The sequence below is a fragment of the Leptonotus elevatus genome, chromosome 6, assembly GCF_054856555.1.
Source record: "Leptonotus elevatus isolate MCC_2025b chromosome 6, RoL_Lele_1.0, whole genome shotgun sequence".
NCBI classification, from domain to species: domain Eukaryota; kingdom Metazoa; phylum Chordata; class Actinopteri; order Syngnathiformes; family Syngnathidae; genus Leptonotus; species Leptonotus elevatus.
In genome coordinates, this window is record NC_141244.1 from 17150029 (window position 1) to 17169610 (window position 19582).

The 19582-nt window shown below is 41.7% G+C and overlaps 1 protein-coding gene across 5 annotated transcripts; it reads right to left on the reverse strand.

Moving 5' to 3' along the window:
* Nucleotides 1-799: 799 nt before the first annotated feature.
* ptpn3 (protein tyrosine phosphatase non-receptor type 3) lies at nucleotides 800-18854 on the reverse strand. Of its 5 annotated transcripts, none has more exons than XM_086078865.1 (26): nucleotides 18705-18854; nucleotides 16507-16629; nucleotides 14303-14437; nucleotides 14075-14117; nucleotides 13860-13941; nucleotides 13620-13664; nucleotides 13482-13534; nucleotides 12185-12302; nucleotides 12010-12097; nucleotides 11723-11811; nucleotides 11559-11622; nucleotides 10286-10488; nucleotides 10026-10151; nucleotides 9758-9919; nucleotides 8652-8730; nucleotides 8485-8559; nucleotides 8345-8401; nucleotides 7444-7600; nucleotides 7192-7367; nucleotides 6669-6759; nucleotides 6487-6548; nucleotides 6262-6408; nucleotides 5010-5138; nucleotides 2374-2519; nucleotides 2168-2303; nucleotides 800-1358 (listed from the first exon to the last, which is right to left on the reverse strand). In XM_086078865.1, the coding sequence occupies exons 2-26, from the start codon at nucleotides 16573-16575 to the stop codon at nucleotides 1284-1286; spliced, it is 2607 nt and encodes an 868-aa protein (XP_085934991.1). In that variant the 5' UTR covers nucleotides 16576-16629; nucleotides 18705-18854; the 3' UTR covers nucleotides 800-1283. The 5 variants fall into 5 exon arrangements, with proteins under 5 accessions (XP_085934991.1, XP_085934987.1, XP_085934988.1 ...); XM_086078861.1 differs by having other exon boundaries at nucleotides 14195-14437; XM_086078862.1 differs by having other exon boundaries at nucleotides 14195-14437; nucleotides 16507-16626; nucleotides 18703-18854.
* Nucleotides 18855-19582: the final 728 nt, after the last annotated feature.

Sequence of the window (19582 nt, forward strand, 5' to 3'; positions counted from 1 at the left end):
AGCATTTTTTATATTGCTTTCGCATCACATACACATACATTTTTGTAAGCTGTAATTATCAAAATTACGTTTAAAAAAATAAAGACCTATCTCACTTTGTGTGTAGTGTAAATGTGAGTTTCACCTTTTGAATTGAAATGCAGTACTGAAATAAAGTCTGACTTGAAAAAAGTTTTCCACAATATTAAATTGTAAATCCTTCTGGTGTTTCATTGCATTGAGTCATACCTCTTTAAAAGGGTCTGTGTATCGAGATGAGTATAGCACAGGCCTCGCTGTGTGCATGTAAGCACAAAAAAACACGCTTATGTGGACAAACAAAACTACACACTAACATGAGGTGTAGTTCATCAGTTGTATAATCTTAGATTTGAGTTTTGCAGTTATTTAGTAAATGATAGCCTCATTGCAGGACTTCATCACTTTAGCAGAGCCCCTGTAAGTCAAACATAATAAATTACATGAGAACAGAACATGGGCGTTTATGCTACAAATGCGCAGTCATAGCAGTCTTAATAGCAGTATTTCATTTGATATCTTCCTGACAGATAAAATCATAACAGTCTGATGGGGCTTGATTTGTTATGCTGATGTTTGCGCTGCTCGGATGCCAACTTCCGAGTCACTCGTCTGAAGGTCAACTAAACAGTCTGAACCTCTTCAGCGTGCAGCGTCATCCTGCCAGGAAGTGGAAGAAACAGGCTCATGTTGCCAATAATGCACGGTCGTAGACAACCACAATGCAGATGCACGGCTCACAATTGCATAGCGATGAGCCGAATAAAGCAGACGAAGGCGATACAAATCACTGTTTATTTCATCGTGAGAATAATTTAAGTGAAACGTGGCAGCAACACCACAGTACCCCACACAGCATCTTCTGTAGTATACAGACTTCTGCTCTTCTACTAAAAGGCACGCACATGAACTACCCATTACAACAATCCCTCTGCCCTCTTCCATCAGTCGTCTTGCAGACGCCAACTTTTTCTTGAGCTTAGTAGCTTTCATTCATTTTTGTGTATCCCATTCAAGCTTGGGTCAGCGCTACGGGCACAACGTAAGGCAGACGAATGTAAGATTCAAAGTGTCCTAGTTGATCTTGGCTACATAGCTGACATCCAGCTGCGCTTGGACGCTACATAATTCCCATCCAGAATGTGTAGCGACCCCGCAGGCACAGCAGAGGTTAATCTCTTGCTGTGCTTGTCAGCCCCTCGGTGGGAGTCGCTCGAGTGGAAGTTATGAGGTTCAATTTCCTCTGGTGCTGTTTCTGATTTGGGCTACGAGGTTGTAGATCCCCCTTGCTTCTCCTTGTAGACTCGCAGAATGGCCTCGCACACAAACTGGAACTGGCACTGAAGCAGAGAAAATAAAAAAATTAGAGAGAGAAAAAAAAACGGCAGATATTTGTACGTTCTGGCAACATTTATCAGGGTGCTCTTATTAACTCATTCACTGCCATTGACGGCTATAGAGGTCAAAAATTATTTTTAACTATTTCTATTAGTTTAAAATATTTTCCCACTTTTGTTAACAAGAGTATGAAAACCTAAAATTGTTATTCTTACTGTACATTTAGAACAGATATAACATTTGTGATTAATCGTGAGTTAACTAGTGAAGTCATGCTATTAATTATGATTTTAAAAAACTATCGCCTGACGCCCTTAATTTTTTTTATATTTTCTTAAAAAAAAGATTATTAAAAATAAAATAAAAAATAATTAAATTTCTTTTTTTCTTAAGAAGAAAATCTTATGAAATTTTTTGAATTTTTCATAATTAATCGCATGACTTCACTAGTTAACTCACGATTAATCACAAATTTTATATATTTTCTAAATGTAAAAAAAAAGAAAATTCTAGGTTTTCATACTCTTGTTGACGTCTATAGCCGTTAATGGCAGTGAATGAGTTAAGCTCTATTGTTGTCAAATACATGTTATGAAAAACAAATTAACTACACTATTCTAACTTAATTAAAAGGATTTGCAGAAAGGAACAATCGTGTTGCTATTTATTATAAAACCCCTATGCTAAAGAAAATAATCAATTTAGTGAGCCACAATCCAGCTTTCACTGATCATCCTTGAGATTATCCATGATTTCCTATGGGACATTTCAACAAATGCTCCCGGAACGGATTATGTTTGCTCCAGTGTACCGTGGTCTGAATCATCATGGCTCGCTGATCTCTCAGTGTTTTGACAATGTCCAGCGGGAACACCGGCAGCCCCCGATCCAACAGCGTCAGAGCCGTCTCCATGGTGATCAGAACACCTGTCCGTCCAATCCCGGCGCTGGAAGAGAAGCGTTTGACTGGAGCGAACAGCGTTGGGTGTGCGTGTGTTCAATTGGGGCATGCGTTACCTGCAGTGCACCACGAGAGGCTCTTCGGCTCGTCTCCTCTCCCTGGCTGAGCTGACGAACATAAGGAATTCGGAAGGGTCGTCGGGTACACCGTGGTCGGGCCATGCGACGTACTGCAGGTGTGTGACGGCGCGCTCTTCACCCCGCTGAGGAGACAGAAAAAGAAAATCATTAGAGGGATTTCGAGCCGCCACATTAAATTATAGTGTGCATACTTCACCGCCACATCTCGTACCAAGTTGGCAACAAACAACATGCACTGAAGTTTTGCTCATTCACTGCCAGCCCAGTTCACATTGATCTTTGACGTCAATGCCACTGGATGAGTTAAAGGGGAAGTCAACCATAAACATTTCTTGACAATAGTATGCTATATATGACCTCATTAGTCTAAGATTCTGATTATTACTACATTTTTGGAATATGAGTTATGAAGCAGAATCCAGCTGTTTTGATCTATCTCAGGGGGCGGCCATTTTGCCAATTGCTGTCAACTGAAGATGACATCACAGTTGTTCAGGGCTTAGGCAATGACCAATTGCAGCTCACCTGTTTTCTGAAGCTGAGCTGTGATTGGTTGTTACCTGAGACCTGAGCAACTGTGATGTCATTTTCACTCGGTGGCAAAATGGCCGCCTTTTGATACTGTATTTAGACCAGTGGGGCTGCATAAAACACATTATTGCCAAGAATTTTTTGGAGGGTTGACTTCCCCTTTAATAACTTTAAAAATCCAGACAAGAGTTTATGTGAGAAGACAAAGAGCACAGGGCGTTGTGGGGAAAAAAGCGCCGGCGCACGTGATCCTGAGGTGAGATTAGTGCGGGGTGACGACACAACGATAAAAGCAGATAAACAGGTGGAGAGGATTGACGAGAGGAGCACAGAAGAGCTGAGTTGAGTGTTTTTTTGTTTTTTTTTGTGGGTATTTGAACGGGCGTGCGGCCTGTGACTTCATGCAGGGATTAACTAGCACCGCCAGGGTAACAGATGGGCCCACACCGGAGTATTTCAGCATGCATGTGAGCACGTTCATACTTCCTGCCTCCTTGAGCATTGCAAGGTTCACCCGGGACGTTAATGTGGAAAATCCGATCTGATTATATGACTATGAAGAGTGCGCGCGCGCGCCATGTAAACCCACCTGCCCCTTGCATACGCCTCTATTTGGATTAGGCACTTTATTACCTGTGTACACACCAGCCCGCCTACACGGAAATTACCAATGCGCTGGCTGCTGGGAACTTCCCGCGGAGATAGGACATATGGCACAGCCGCGGCACATGTCGCAGTAAACTATTGCTGTGTCGGCTGTCATGATTCACTCATGCAACGATGAGATTCGGAGTTAAAGGGCCAATGCATAGGATTTACCGGCGCCTGCCCTTCAAGTGAATAACCCTCCTCCTCATGTTTCCTAGCATTAAAGCAAAATGCACCGTGGCCTTTAGGTGTTCCATTTAACATGAGTCACAGCCTTGCGGATTATATAAATAATACCATTACAATGCTGTGATATTATGACTTCTATTCAACCTGTTTTACATTCACATCACGGAAACCTTGTATAGCAGTGCCTCGTTTTTTTTCTGACTGGCTGGTGGGTAAACATTTCAAGTGTGTCGTACCCAAAATTCAGCCCAAGTTTAATCTGTGTTAAAAACTCATCCATTGCCCAGCCTGTAACCATGGCAACATTTTAAAGAGCTGTTTTGAGATGTAGACAACTGCAGCAAGCGCTACTGGCTTGAAAGTGTAAAAAGAGGTGAAGGAGACGACAAAACGGGATTTAGGGCAAATATGAAAAATGTCATTAGCAACGTACTTTAGGTTAGGACTTAGAGGGGAAGTCAACTTTAAACATTTATTGACAATAATATGTTATATGTGACCTCATTAGTCTAAACATGACATTCTGATTAGCGTTACATTTGTGGAATATGAGTTGTGCAGCAAAATCCAGCCGTTTTTATCCATCATCACAGGGGGCGGCCATTTTGATGACATCACAGTTGCTCAGGGACCAGGGCTCAAGGCAACAACCAATCACAGCTGAAGCTGAGCTGTGATTGGTTGTTACCTGAGACCTGAACAACTGTGATGTCATTTTCACTCCACAGCAAATGGCTGATATTGATAAAAACTGCTGGATTTTGCTACTTAATTCATATCTTATATTCCACTAACCAATATTAACCAGAATACCGTATTTTGACTAGTAGCATAGAACATATTCTTGCCAAGAATTTTTTTGGGGTCGACTTCCCCGTTATTATAATTTCTGTTAATACACACTATAAGGAACTGGTCATGCTGGCTCACCATCTCCAATGTGGTTCATCTTACAGGTGTTGAAGGTGATCTTCAAAGCATGCCTTATGGACCTTTGCTTGGTTCTCCAATGTTTCCACAAAATTTGGAAGCACAGATTGCAAGAATCCGGTGTCTAGCCTATTACTTTATTGATTAATTTATCAAGCCGCATAGCCCAGTACTTTGCATGTGATAATGCTGAGCAGTCAGAAAAGAGAAAGAGCAGGAAAGTGCTGGTAAAAGTGGAAAAACACAACAGTTTAATAAAAGGCAAAAAAAAAAAGTCATTGAGAAGTATGAAAAACAACCTTCTACAATTGTACCTGAGTGTTTGTGAGTGTGAACTGCCGTGTCACGTAGGCCAGGTTACACTCCTCTGAATGACACTTCACCCGCATGTGGCCATAATCCTTCACTTCCGGCGGATGCGGCCAGTACTGGTGGCACTTGGTCTGCAAATGCATCACAGCGAGCAGCAAATGATGTTACTTGGCCGTACGGGCTTGAGTCAGTCAGGATATAATTTCCTCGCTCTTGAAATCAAACGGGTGTACGTTTGCCGACTAGGGAGAAATTGAGGATTCACCAGGAGCAGGATGTGAAGTGATTGTCAATGTGTGTGCGCGCAAAGCCTCTACAAAAGCAAATGTCAAGGCACTTGACGAAGATCAGAAAAACGAACAATTAATGAGAGCTTCAGGTTACCAAGCAACAGGCAAGATGCTAGGAAGCACACTTCGTTTATTCAAGACCTTGATGATGATGCCTTTCCATACACTTTAGAGTATATCAACTCAACTGAAAGCTTTGCATGAATAATGTGGACAGCAGGTAAAATAAGTAATTTGTGCCTTTTACAACTGTCCATCCATCTCCATTTTCTTTCTTAACCGCTTGTCCTCACAAGGGTCGCGGGGGGGCTGGAGCCTATCCCAGCTGGCTTCGGGTAGTAGGCGGGGTACACCCTGAACTGGTTGCCAGCCAATCGCAGATATCCCAGCTTTACGGAATTCAGTAATTATTTCTCCAACTCAAGTGACATTTGCATTACGTGCGTGCGAATGGACAGACAGAAACAAACAGGTTGTGGTCATACCAGTTAATGGAATACATGTTATTTCAGTATGTATCAATTTGCCCATTACTCAATACAATGATAACGTTGACGTTCCACTCAAAAATGCTGATTTTAAATGTTTATTTTAATTAATTTATGTATTTGGGGTGGGGGGGGGTCTTTTTGCCAGTCCATTCGTTATTATTCACCCTTTATTTTTGTAGTCATTAAGCCTGTCTTAGTAAATCAGTCTTGAAATTATAACTACTATTATTATTTTTATATATTACAGTATGTGACACAATTGTCTTATTTGGGCACATTTACATAGCCAAAATCAAAAGTACCGGTAAGCCTTTTAATTATCATCCATGTAGTTATTGCGCCTCTCATAAAACTATACAAAATGTTAGAATGTGCAGTATTTCCGTGGCTGTTTAACTCATAGAAATTCCTGAGCAAATATGTGTGTTTTTTTGCAGTATGAAGATGTATAAGAAGTGGAGTCGTATGCATACCCTTCCCCGCTCTGTCAGAGTCGTGAGCATGATAATGGTGTGTGACTGCTGCTCCCAAACAGTCTGCCAAAAGTGAGAGCAGGTCTGTGGCAGTGGACCCTGAGCTGCAACATAACGTAAACACTCCCCAGAAACCGGAGGTGCCATCTAAGAAACGAACCAAGCACACAGATTTACATTCATCCATTCGAGAGATGTGCTGTAAATCCATCGCTGTATACGTACCGTGATATGGCTGGCATTGATGTAATCATCCTGACCCTGGAGGTTGACTCTGGTCGCGTCATCTGCAAGCAGAGTGGGACATGAGCATGAGAGCATATCCACACATCTCGCCAAATAAAATCTTAGCAGTTATTTAAGGTTGGCTGGGAGAAAGGATCAAGGGAGTGACGGGAAGCACTCACAGGGTAAAATGTCCCTATAGCGATTCTTGTCCATGTTCTTGGGAAGCCGAGCGCAACTTAGCGACAAGCCGGGCTTCCTCCTGTATAAATTCTGGGAATGATAAGAATGGAAACCAGTGAACACACATAAACAAACAGTAACTACAAATAACCAGACTATGTTGGTCCAGTTGAGGATTAGGGCCAGCATCTGTCCTAAAAAAAAAAAAGTACTTAAAAGGATCATTATTATATGCCACATAACAGAAAGAGACGCACTAAATCCTGTTTAGAATGGTAATTAAAACAATTTTAGTGCAGTATACAAAGTAGGAAATGTCCAGTTCCGAATGTGCTTCGTGAAAAATATTTCTTAACACTGCGTATACAAATAAATAAATAATTTATTTATTTTATTATTATTATAATTGTATTTAATATCAATGTATTTATTATAAAAAATAATAAATAGATAAATAAAATATAAATGACATCATCAGCAACTACAATAGTCAACTTTCATCCATCTCTTTAAATCAAATACCTCAAAGTGGAAGCACAGAGTTCCTGACTGAATTCCTTTCTCCACCTGTCGCAGCGATTCGTCCAATGTCGTGACTGGCTCTGACTGGCCGGGAGACTGTAGTCCGTCTGGTTGGGATTGACTGGTGAGGGTAACGGCGGGGGGCAGCAGCAGCAGCGCCGCTGCTCGGCCAGGACCTGGAATACAAGGACAATCGAGCGCGTTAGGCTCCGCCTCCGCCGTTTTCTGCCATTTGCACGTCTACGAGCAGACCTTTGCGTTTGATGAGCAGGGCCAGCTCTCGGGAGTGCGACTCTCTGCTGGCCCGTATGAACATGACCACCTGGTCGTGTGTGTGCTCAGAAATATCTCTACCGTTGATGAGCACCACCTGGTCTCCTTCCAGCAGTTTGGGCTCACATCGACCGGCCTGGAGACAAGTAAGCGTCACTAAACCGCAAATATTTCCACTCCGCCCACATATCAAGCCGCCAACTGGAGACGGTCTTAGACTGTATATGAAGGTGGATGTGGCTTTAGGATTTCAAAGCAGTGAGAACTTTAGCTGTGTAATTTTGGTTATATTTGTAGTTCGACAATTTCCAAAGAAAATTATAAAACACATTTTTGCCCATTCACTCCCTCCCACTATGAATAGTACTTTTGTTGATTCCCCTATTTCCTACTCAAAACTTCCTTAACTAGATGTCATCTATGGGTTCAAACTGTGGCAGAGACAGACCTCCTGTAGGATTGCAGAAATGACTCATGCGTGCACAGAACATTCATGGGGCTTGGTCACAATGACCCTACAATAAATTGCAAGGGTAGAAATTTCTAACCTGCAAATTTCTAATTTATTGTTTATGTATAAAAATACCTCTATTCATCGTCAATAACGTTTGTCTTCACTAGGATGGCAGGTGTGCTGGAACCTATCTATACCAGCTGACTGAGAGAGTGGCAAGGCACACCCCGGACTGTTGCCAGTCAATCACAGAATAACATTTTCTATCGAAGATTTTAAGATAGAATTTAAACCATAAGCTAATATAATAATATGATAATAGGAACATGTGACACAAGTGTTTTTAAATCAAGTCATTCTGTCAGATCCACTCCCTGGTGGCCAGAGAGATAATCTAAGTGTGTGCTTGCATCATTTGGTTCTTACCGGAGAGTCAGGTTTAACGTGGGATATGGCAAGAGGCATCTTCTGATCCACCCCACCCTAAGAGGAAGTTAAATAGCAAGAATTGAGTGACAAACACACAATAAGAACCACAAGAGGGAATGTAACAGTTTTGCACTTACCTTAACATTAAAACCAAACTTTCCCTCGTGATCAGGAGCAATGCGAATCAGCAGCAGGTCGCCATCATTGAGGGCCTGTTGAATAAACACAGAGACCCATAATCAAGACGCACAAAATTCAGTATACCATACATAAAGGCGTGGCCAAATTTGAGTTAATAAAGTACCTTGTTATTGTAGATGGAGCTGCTGATGCCTTCCTCTTCAGTTATACTGTCATCAGCTTGCAACAAGATCTCATCAAACCTTTGGTTAAGGATTGTAATAGGAGTGAGGAAATGAATCATCTTATTATCGTAAGGTACTGTATGTATTAAAAAGCAGATCACATTTTAATTAACCATCAAGTTGGTTCGACAGTGTTCATACACCCTTGTCATGGTTAAACTGCATGTACCTTATTTCATCAAATAGTGTCCATCGTGTTGATTTAGGATGCAGCATGCCTATTTGAACCAAACTGAATTGTGCTGCCAAGCGGAAACGTTGCTATAGTTTAAGTAATTTCAGTCACCACCTGTTTTGTTTTTTTCCCCTGAGGGGGGGATGGAGGCGTGTATTTGTTTAAAAAGAATGACGCACCCAGCGAGACATTGAGACATGATGTCTAGAACAAAGGCCAGTGTTTTATATATATACAGTATATGTGATACACATTTTCAAGCCCTCACAATGAAGCCTTTAAATTCCTTTCAATTTTTACTTTATTGTATTAGGCTCTTGAAAAAAAGTATAAAATCACCCCCCTAAGAGATTCATGCATTTTGACAGTCTAGACACTAGACTGACAGCGTAATTGCGTTAATTGTTGAAATTTCATGGAGGTTATGAACAGCAAAAAGCATGATGTGTTTTTAAAAACTCCCTAAGGTTGGATGTGGTAATGGGGGGTGGGGGTGGACTATACAACCATTAGACCTCGATGGCAGACAGTTGAAGGAAAACAAATTGTCAAAACTGTCTGATAAACCTTTCTTGTCTGACTGAGTTGATGTAAAACAGTCCACCTCTTCAACTTTGAGGTAGGCAGTCAATCAGCTCAAGTGAGGCCCAGGCTGCGCTGTTAATTTTTATTCCCTCTGACTTCCGCCACTTCTCCATTTAAAAAGCATACTCTTGATTCAGATGCATACTTGTTCTCAAGAGGATGAATTCAAGCTCTCTTAAAGCAATGCTTCCAAAATCCACGTTAACAAACTAAATATGCACAGGTTTGTCAGGAGTAAAGTGAAAAACTCTTAAGAATAATAAGAAAAAGAGACAAAATACACACTGATGCAGAGAAGTGTCCCCTTCGCTGTCCTTGCTGCTGCTGACGGACGTCCTGTACGTGTAGAAGACATCTTCTCCCTCAGGCACGTCTTTTAGCTCACTGCTCAGCTCCATGGATGACGGACGGGCTTTGAGGATACCGTGGCGAACGCGAGTACTCCGCCTGCCACAAAGACATGAATCAGGAAGATTATGATGATGATGATTCCAGAATTCTGCCAGGTGAGACTTGCGAGACTTTGGGACTCTAGACTGGATGGTAGTTGTACCAGTTGGGCGTGCTGGGGGGCGATCTAGATGGTAGACTCTTTGTCTCCAAATATTCTGATGAAATGGACCGCCGCAGGACAGGGTTCCACACCATCCCGCCCACCACACGTTGACAAACTGGGCCACTGACAAAGGTGAAAACATTTTTAAAAAATAAAATAAATGAATTAATTAATAATAATAATCATCATCATCATAATTCTGCATTTATGTCATGCATACTATACTGTATACTGTACATGCATGAACTAAAAGCTACCTTTCATTTTTACTGTTTGCCAAGCCCAGGTGGTGAGTTATCAACTTCCTGTAGGAATGAAGTGTGCTGTTGTCGTGTTTGGGGCTCCTAGCGGTGCGGTTGCAGCTGAAGAAGAAGTGATGATCCACACAGGAGCGCCACAGGTTCTTACAAGTCTTTGGACACAGTAGAACTAGCGACACCACACAGTTTTGGGTCTCCCCCTGCAGAATTTCAGGCCACATCATTTCTACTGTCGTATGCAGCATAGAATAAAATATTAGGGATGCATCAATACCAATAATGGCATTTGAGCCAAGACTCTACGTCTGTACTCTTACTTGTTCTATAGATAGTCAACTCCACATGATGCAAGCAAGTTTTGGTGGCAAGCTGTCCTGCATGTTTCTCACGCCCTATCTCCTGCTCTGCTCGGCTCGGCTCTGGCCAAGCTAGCTGCGCTCCCTCACAATGGTGAAGGACGGGAGGGAGGGCGCTGCAGGCCCTGGCGGATGGTTGATCCTGCCAGTTGCATATGCTTGTCTCAAAGATTAAAGCCATGCAAGTCTAAGTACACATGGACGTTTACAGTAAAAGCTAGCTCATTCAATAATTTATGATTTTTACTTAGCTAGGATGTAGCAATTCTAGTGCTAATACATGCAAAAGAGTGACAGCCCCGGGGGCGTGTGCATATATCAGAACATCAACCTAAGCGGGGCCCTCCCTTCTCGGGGTATATGATAATGCAGATGATGCAGAAAAGCTTCTCCATTTTCTTTTTCCTGAACCGCTTATTCCTCACAAGGATCGCGGGGGTGCTGGAGCCTATCCCAGCTGGCTTCGGGCGGTAGATGAACAACTATTCACCCTCACAATCACACCTCGGGACAATTTAGAGTGTTCAATTAACCTGCCACGCATGTCTTTGGAATGCGGAAGGAAATCGGAGTACCCGGAGAAAACCCACAGAGGCACGGGGAGAACATGCAGATACCACCCAGAAGCCTGGACTCGATCTCACGTCCTCTGTACTCTGAGGCGGATGTGCTAACCAGTCAACCACCGTGCTGCCAGAAAAGTTTTTATTTTATAGAAAATAATAATAATAATAATAACAACAACAACATGGCCCTCACTCTTTTTAGACATCTCAGGAGGCTGACATGTTTTTGCAGCCCTGCTGTCGACCGAAAATAATGTTCAAGTCCCCTTGGGCAAATTTTTTTTTTGACTTGAGTACACCCTTAAAATGACACAATGGATCACCCACTATTAACAGCAAAACACTTACATGTTTTTGTTTGAGATGGATAAAGAAGCGCTTCCTCTTAAATGAAATCTTGATAATGTTCCCCCTGCATAGGAACAACATAATTCGGAACAATGTCATTTGTTGTGAACTTGAGTTGCAAAAGAAAAATACAAAACAGTCTGATTTGCGTTGCCATCACTCACCAGGAGAAGAAACTAGAGCAAATCATATTACAGAATATTGCAACACCGCTTGATGCCAAGCCCACCATTAAAGGGGCATTGTTGGTGTCCTGAAAGCGAGAGAGAGAGAGAGAGAGAGAGAGAGAGAGAGAGAGAGAGAGAGAGAGAGAGAGAGAGAGAGAGAGAGAGAGAGAGAGAAGTGAGAGAGAAAGAGAGAGAGAGAGAGAAGTGAAAGTGTGAAAGAAATGTCAGCCATGAAAGGAAAGTAGAGCATGAAATAGCAGTTTTAATGCAAGAGGCCATGATACCAGAGCAGCGTGCAGCTCCACTCCATAAAGCTCCAACGTCCGTGCTGTATTGAGGAAACACAACTCTGCCTCACTTTTCTTCAGACCCCTAGAGAACGTACACACATGCAGTCAAGTCAATGATTCGACTGCAAAGCAGAGCAGGGGTCTGAATGGATGCAATGAATCACATTACTTGTGCTTTGGATGCAGGTCCTCCACTTTGGATATAAAGTTTTCATCCTGCTCAGGGATGAAGTGCCACTTTGACAAGTAACCGCTTTGTTGGGATGGACAGTGATCCCCCAGTTCAGCTACAGGTCAAACAGAAGAGGTCATGAGAAGATAGAACGCTATATTGGCAAATGACTTGGGACACACCTCTTGAGAATCAAATCACAGGGTGAGCTTCACCCTGTGGTTTCAAATTCATCTTAGAGGGAACGTTTTGTGGAAATGTTACTCTTTATTGGGTTATAGCTGAGATGAAAATGTTCCTGTGAGCAGACCGTTCTGCACTTCTGCAACTTTGCTACATCAGTTGGACTAATTCATTTGCATAAGATATCAAATGGCACCTTGACCTATATCACTAGAAAAAAATTACCAGCACCACATTGACTTTCTCCATTCATGACATGATCAGCTAGGCTGGAGGAAGATCCAGAGCCACTTTCAAGCGACAGCCTGTAATTCTATGATGCAGTGTTGCCAACTCCCCAGTAAGGAAAGTAGCTATTAGCTGTCCTAAAAGTTGCTAAATGACATCATTGCCTAATTTACATTTAATAGTAATGGACGTTGTAGGACAGAGGAATGTCATGGGGAAGGCAAAAATTTAGTTTAAAAAGAAAAACACCCTAAGAAATACCAGATACGTCAAAGCCAAACAGTAAGCAGAGCTGCATCAATTTTGGTGGATGCACAGCTTGACATTGGCTAATAGCGTTAGCTTCAAATAAGCGGCACATACTTGATTGCTTGTCGACGTTATGGCTGTTGGTGGGTGTTTGTGATTCATGTAATATGTCTATATACCACATACACACAGTTTAGTAGTGTATAATGTGCTTTATCAAGACCAAAAAAAAAGAAGAATCAATTTGTCTTTATGGGATTTAGCCTTTTTTCATCCACATTCTGGCCTCTGCTCTTACAAAAAGAAGTCACTCTAGTCGCAAAGTTCAGGCTTCGCCCAGTCACCATGGTAACAAAAGCCGGACTCATCGTTGGCCCACCAGTGTCTGGTGTCCACTCAATTGCGCGCATAAGACAAGACCGACCCCTTTATGGACTACTATCAGCGAGACAAAAGATAGGATGTGTGAAGTGTTATAGCACATAAGAACTGTTTTGAACATAAAAAATATATATTTTTATGATTACTCTTTTACTTCCTGGTGTCCCAATACTTTTAATCACAGAGGACTCGAGAGCACATTCAACAGCGGCATTATAAAGTCATTCATCACAGGTTGCTCTGGGAGACTTACACTGCACGGCGTAAGAGGCCAACACTACGGCCGAACTCAGCGGGCACTGCAACCTGTAATCACCGTGACACAATAGAACAGCTGTAAAAGTGTACACAAATGGGCTGGATTGTGTTGGGGCTCTTTGTGCACACTAACCTGCCTTCGTTAATGTCACTCCTGATCTGGAGGAAGTAAAGGTTCCTGCAGGGCACACATTACAGAGGCGTAAAATACTTTTTGGGAGGGGGAGTGAAACATTAGTAAAGGTGCATACAAAATTGATCATCATTTTTTCTTCTACCAGATATAAAAACATTGTGCGAATGTGCGTGTTTACAAAAATGTCGTGCCTACCAAATACAAAAAAATCAAACTAAGGCAAACATTTTAAAGCACCTGGTCTGTTCATGTTGCAGAGAGTTGGGATCAGAAATGAAGAAGCGCACTCGGAAGTTGAGATAAAAGGGACATGCAAGACCTGCGGAAGAAATGTCACTGTGTCAGCGTCGTCTTAAATCAACAGTTACTTCAATCATCACACAGACTCTCTGTAAATGTCAAAATGTACTTCGGAATGGGAGAAAATTGGCAATAAATTGTCCGGTAAACACCTTTCATCTGCTTCTTCAATGGTTTCTCAGGCTCCAACCATCTCTAAGAGAAAGAAATTCATTAAACATAATGGCTTTCTGAGGATATAAAAAAAAAAGAAAAAAAGAATGCAAGCACACCCTGTGGTTCAACGGCACTGAGCAAGTGCAATGTGTTACAGTGGCTGGCTTATGAAAGAGAGAGAGAGAAAAAAAAGGTGCATGAGATTGAGAAGAGTGAGTGCTCACAGGCGAGTGTGTGTTGGCTGTGATTGAGGTGACGGCTGTGCTGGACTCTCTGATCTGCAGACTGAAGAGCTGCCTCTCCTGCAGGCCCAGGTGGTCGCACACTTGGTCCAACAGAACCACACCATCATCCTGCTTCTGAAACACGGACCACAACATATGACACTTGGAAGGACATTTACTGAACTATTGCAGTAAATAAATATACAGTAGGATATTCAATGTATCCATGTTTTTGATTTGTGACAACACTAGACAGTCAATCATATGGAAAGATTTTTTTTTTAAATGCAGCAGTTCAATCTGTCTAATGTAAATTTTAAAAGAATACCATTATTTTTTGATATATTTATTAAAAAAAATACGTTGTATTACAGCCTATCACTGTTTAGAAGTTCTGAGAACTCGAATCTCGGCTCCTCCTTTATGTGTTTGTGTGGGTTTTCTCCAGGTACTGTGGTTTCCTCCCACATTACAATAATCACGTGACTATGTATCTTTTTATATTATATGTATACATCTGCCTCATGGATCTGAAACGCTACGTTCAAGTCTGGGCTTAGGCCTTCTGATGTTGAGTTAGCATGTTCTCACTGTGCTTCCAGTTCTGTTCTCACTGTGCTTCCAGTTCTGTGCCCCCCACCCCCAAAGATTCTAAATTGTATCCAGGTGAACCCTAAAAAAAAAAAAAGGTAAAAAATAACCTAATTATGAATCAAAAATGAACCAATCCACTTTATGGATCAATTTGACCCAATTTTCTGTGTGGTTTTGTACTAAATGACCCAATTTTTGACCCAAAGTTGGGTCCAATTAACCCAAAATAGAGGATCTGACCCAATTTTCTGGGTTGTTTTTATAGAAAATTAACCAAATTTTGACCCAAAAGTGGGTCAAACTAACAGAGGTAGAGGATCTGACCCAATTGTCTGGGTTCTTTTATACAAAATGACCCACTTTTTGACTCAAAATTGGGTCAAAATGACCCAAGTAGAGGATCTGTCCATTTTTTACCCTTAATTGGGTTATTTTGGACCCAAATGTTTTTTAGAGTGTGTGACGTCTAGCAATCCGATCTGAAGTAAGTTGGGATAGAGTTCAGCTCACCAAGGACACTAATGAGTAAGCGGTATAGAAAACGGATGGATGGATGGATGGATGGAGCCTTTTGTGCCAAAGCTATAATTTTGGGTAGTTTTTGCAGTGGGATATCTTCAAGCTACATACAGCAGCACTTTCGAAACTCCGCTGTAAACTTCAGTCATACAGATGCCACATCGGCTCCACACTTGGTGTATGTTGTGGTAATTACATACTACGACATACTGTATGGTGATATCAGTCATAGAAGACAGGTAAATATGACATGTAAGTTGTACCAAATGTTTTTTTCCTTTAGAATGTAAGCAACTATTTGAGGTGTGGAATTTATTTATTCAAGTGGATAATGGCGGCACACTGCAATTAATTGAGCTATGTTGTCAGTTAGAAATGTAATACTCAGCTCGAGATATTTTGAACACAAAGCTTTCCATACACATTCATCACATCCATTACTGCCATCAGATCTGAATAGTGGAATATGAGTTTGGTATAAAAGCCGCCTCCAGATGAAGCTATTAGTTATTCCTATTGCCAAAAGAAAGCCTTAAAATATTCTGTTGACAGATATTATTCCCTCAATGGTACTTTTGTACACTCTAATCAGTGTGCAGCTTATGCAAAGGGGTGTAGGAAGAAAATGGTTACACTGTCCCCAGCTAGAAGTAATTAGTAGCAGATTATGAAGCTGCTGCATTCGAGTGTTATATGCAGGAAGCGGGGAAAGTTTTCATTCCAATGCATTGTGATGGAAGTGTGTGTGTGTGGGTATATATTGCATTTTTAATATACAGACAAAGACGGTACACAGCTGCTGCCTGAGAGCGCAACGCTGCGGTTGCCCATTAGCATCTAGATCGCCTGCGTGCTTCGTTTGACACGACGTGCTGATAAGGCGAAAGCCTCTCAAGTGTGACAACTGCAGGAGGTGAACGTGTCCTTGAAACCAAGGTCACCGCTGAACAGGAGATCCGGATCAATGGGAGGAAAAAAGAAGGCAATGCGCTCCGACACGACGATCATTAGCGGAGCGCGGTGACAGATAGCAGCAACATATGATCTCCTCATATTCACAGCAGGAAGCTGTGTCTCGATTCGTGTCGTACATTTACTCGGAAGGTCTCGATGGTGCCGTCCAGCAGCTGAACTAAGCTGAGCAGGTCCGGTTTTGGCATGTCTGTCACCGCCGTAACCGCGCTGGCCCTTGGCTGGTCTCAGAGAGGGGGGACCTGAGAACATACATGACAACAAACATGAGCCACATGTTTCCACACTGTTGTCTGACAGCACCGCCCTCACAATGGCACTGCACGTTGAGTAATTAATGGAGCAGTGACTAATGCAGCATAAATGCGAAGGAGTGCTGCGAGTAGCGCAGGGCGGTGGTGAACCTGCGGCTCGTGGGCCATATAGGGCTGCCGAAATGATTTAATACGGCCCCAACATGCATTTCTAAAAACAAATCAGCTGTTACAGGAAACTTTTAATCCATTTGGTTCTGTAGTACCATTTTTTTTTCTTTTCAATGTCCCTAAGGGACGACTGTAAAATTTCCCCCCTGCAGGTAATGTGTCGTTCTGCTCGGCCCGGGCCTGCCCTCGCCTCTCGCAAAGGCAGCTGAATGATAAGAATGTTAAACATTTTTTTCAGCGCTGCAACACGCCCATTTTGCAGTTTGGAGGCTGAACACAAAAACATACACAAGTACAGTACTGAAGCACTCACACTCCTAAAGAGGCTGGAGGAATGTCCCTGCGTGTATGCGTGTGTCCTGTCCTGTCTTGGCTTCCAGGTAAACGATTTATGGATTGCACACAAAAAAAACAAAAAAAAAACAAGGGCCCACAGTGTTCCGAGTTAATGTTTGAACATGGTGACACACTTGGAATGTATTAAAACCAAGCTGAGCACTACTTGATGGCTTGTTTTTCCACAGTAAGCCTCTCACAGGCTTACTTACAAGTAAACACTTTATAACAGGGATAATCAGCGTGTACATGCTGGCTTCTCTTAGTGGTTCGCGTCTATATGTAATGTGTTGACTTGGACAGATTTGCTAGATATAAATTAGCAAGCAGTGTGCCCTGGCACGATAATGTGGCAGAGATCGTTTTATTTATTACTAGAGCAGTACAATTTAGAAAAATAGTCACAAAAAAATTCCCCCACAATATTGTGAATGCTATCTAATATGCGATTATCTTTTTCAAGATCCTCTTCTCATGTATTTTTCAATAAACACGAGCAAAAAATCAAAAAACAATCTGTATTACAATAAACTATATCATATCATATACGTACATAAATGATTTGGTCTTATAGGTTCAGCTCACGCTAAAACGAAAGGCCAATGAATCAAGAATTACTATGCAAGACAGTTTATCTATACTCAGAGTTGTTAACTTGTCTTAAACGATTTGACTTAAGTGTTTACTACTTCACAAAATTCTACCAAACGCGGTGTAAACACGTCACGAGAGAGATTCCAACAATAATGAAAAAAATCAACAACAAAAAAAATCTGTGGCCTTCAACTTTCCGTGTTGTGTGAAAAAATGCAGAGTGAACATGTGGACTGCATTTATTTAGCACTGAACTTATATAAACACCAAATTAATAAATGTGAAACCTAAAATAAAGCCTATCAGTCTATGAAAAATGAAAGCTGCCCCCCCCAAATTTTTTTTTTGCAACATTTGGTATTTGAAAATTGCATTCTACTCCTGTACATTGCGATGTCAAATTGAAGTCTATTCAGCATTATTATTTACTACAAATAATGCATCTTTGTTCAGCTATCTATGACAGTGACATTACGTCAGGCAGAACATTTTAAAGCGCGTCCAAGAGATTGCACAGGGGGCATAATTACATTCACTTTTGGTGACATATTTGCTTGCTAATGTGCCATGAGAGCTTTTCTAATGTAACATATGCGCTTTGCCTCAATAAACTGAACACTGGGGTACTTGGTATTCAGTGCAACACCAGAAACCAAAGTGGACTAGTGTACAAAAGTACACAGAGCGAGTTAAAACGGATACATAAACCAAACGAAGCATTATCTGAAAAGTAATAAACGATGATACGGTGTTGTCAACATAAACGGCAGTGACCTCTGCGTACTTTGAGCCGAACACGGAACCTGTTGACAGCTTCGCGTGTGTGTAGTAGCTACACGCCCTAAACACGAAGAAACGCGTTGCTAGTAAACTTTCCCTCAAGCCCGGATCAACTCAGCCGACGTAAAACTTTTCTTGGGAAGAAGGGAGGGGGCACAAAGAAGAGAAAAAGTCACGACTACCTCCGTCGTCCCGCTTCAGAGACGAATCGCGTACATGAGAGTGACCGCCGGGGCCACCTCGGGACGGGCCGCGGCGTCCGAGTATCCAGGTAGAGGAAGGTAAATATCCGGGACACTTCTCATCACCAGCTGCCCTGATTGCACGCAGCCCCGCCCCGCCCCTTCGCTCTGCGCGCTCCCTCCCGAGCTGGAAGTCACGCTGCCGGGAACGCGCACGTAAACAACGGGAAATCAATACGGACAGCGCCAGTCGGAAGTTTGGGCACTTTTTTTCTGGTTCTTTTGTACAACAACAACAACAACAACAACAACAACAACAACAATCATAATAAGAATCATAATAAGAATCATAATAAGAATCATAATAAGAATCATAATAAGAATCATAATAAGAATCATAATAAGAATCATAATAAGAATCATAATAAGAATCATAATAATGTGCAGTAAAGTTAAATTGCTTACCTTTTGTTTTATTTATGTATTATATATTTTTTTAGATTGTATTTTACACAGTCCCTTTAAGGCAGTGGTGTCCAAACTGCAGCCCATTTGGGTCCATCCTCCGTTTTTCAGCGGTGTGCCGAATATGCTCAAATATTAGAGAGGTAGAGCTTTTCTAGATATGCAAAGATGCATTTAAACTATTTACAACACTAGACAATTTTTCTTCATAACACTGTGATGACTAAATATGATTCACTTTTAGAAGGACATTTCATTCGTTCCCCCACTTTCTGCTCTGTGTCAAGGTCCAATTTGTGAACATATCACAATAATGGTCAAGTAACTGCTTTAAAAATTGTAAACTTACAAAAAAAAAACTGCTCTTGCTTTGGTTCTGGATGTGGAGATGAGGTTCAGTTGTTGTTTAGTGC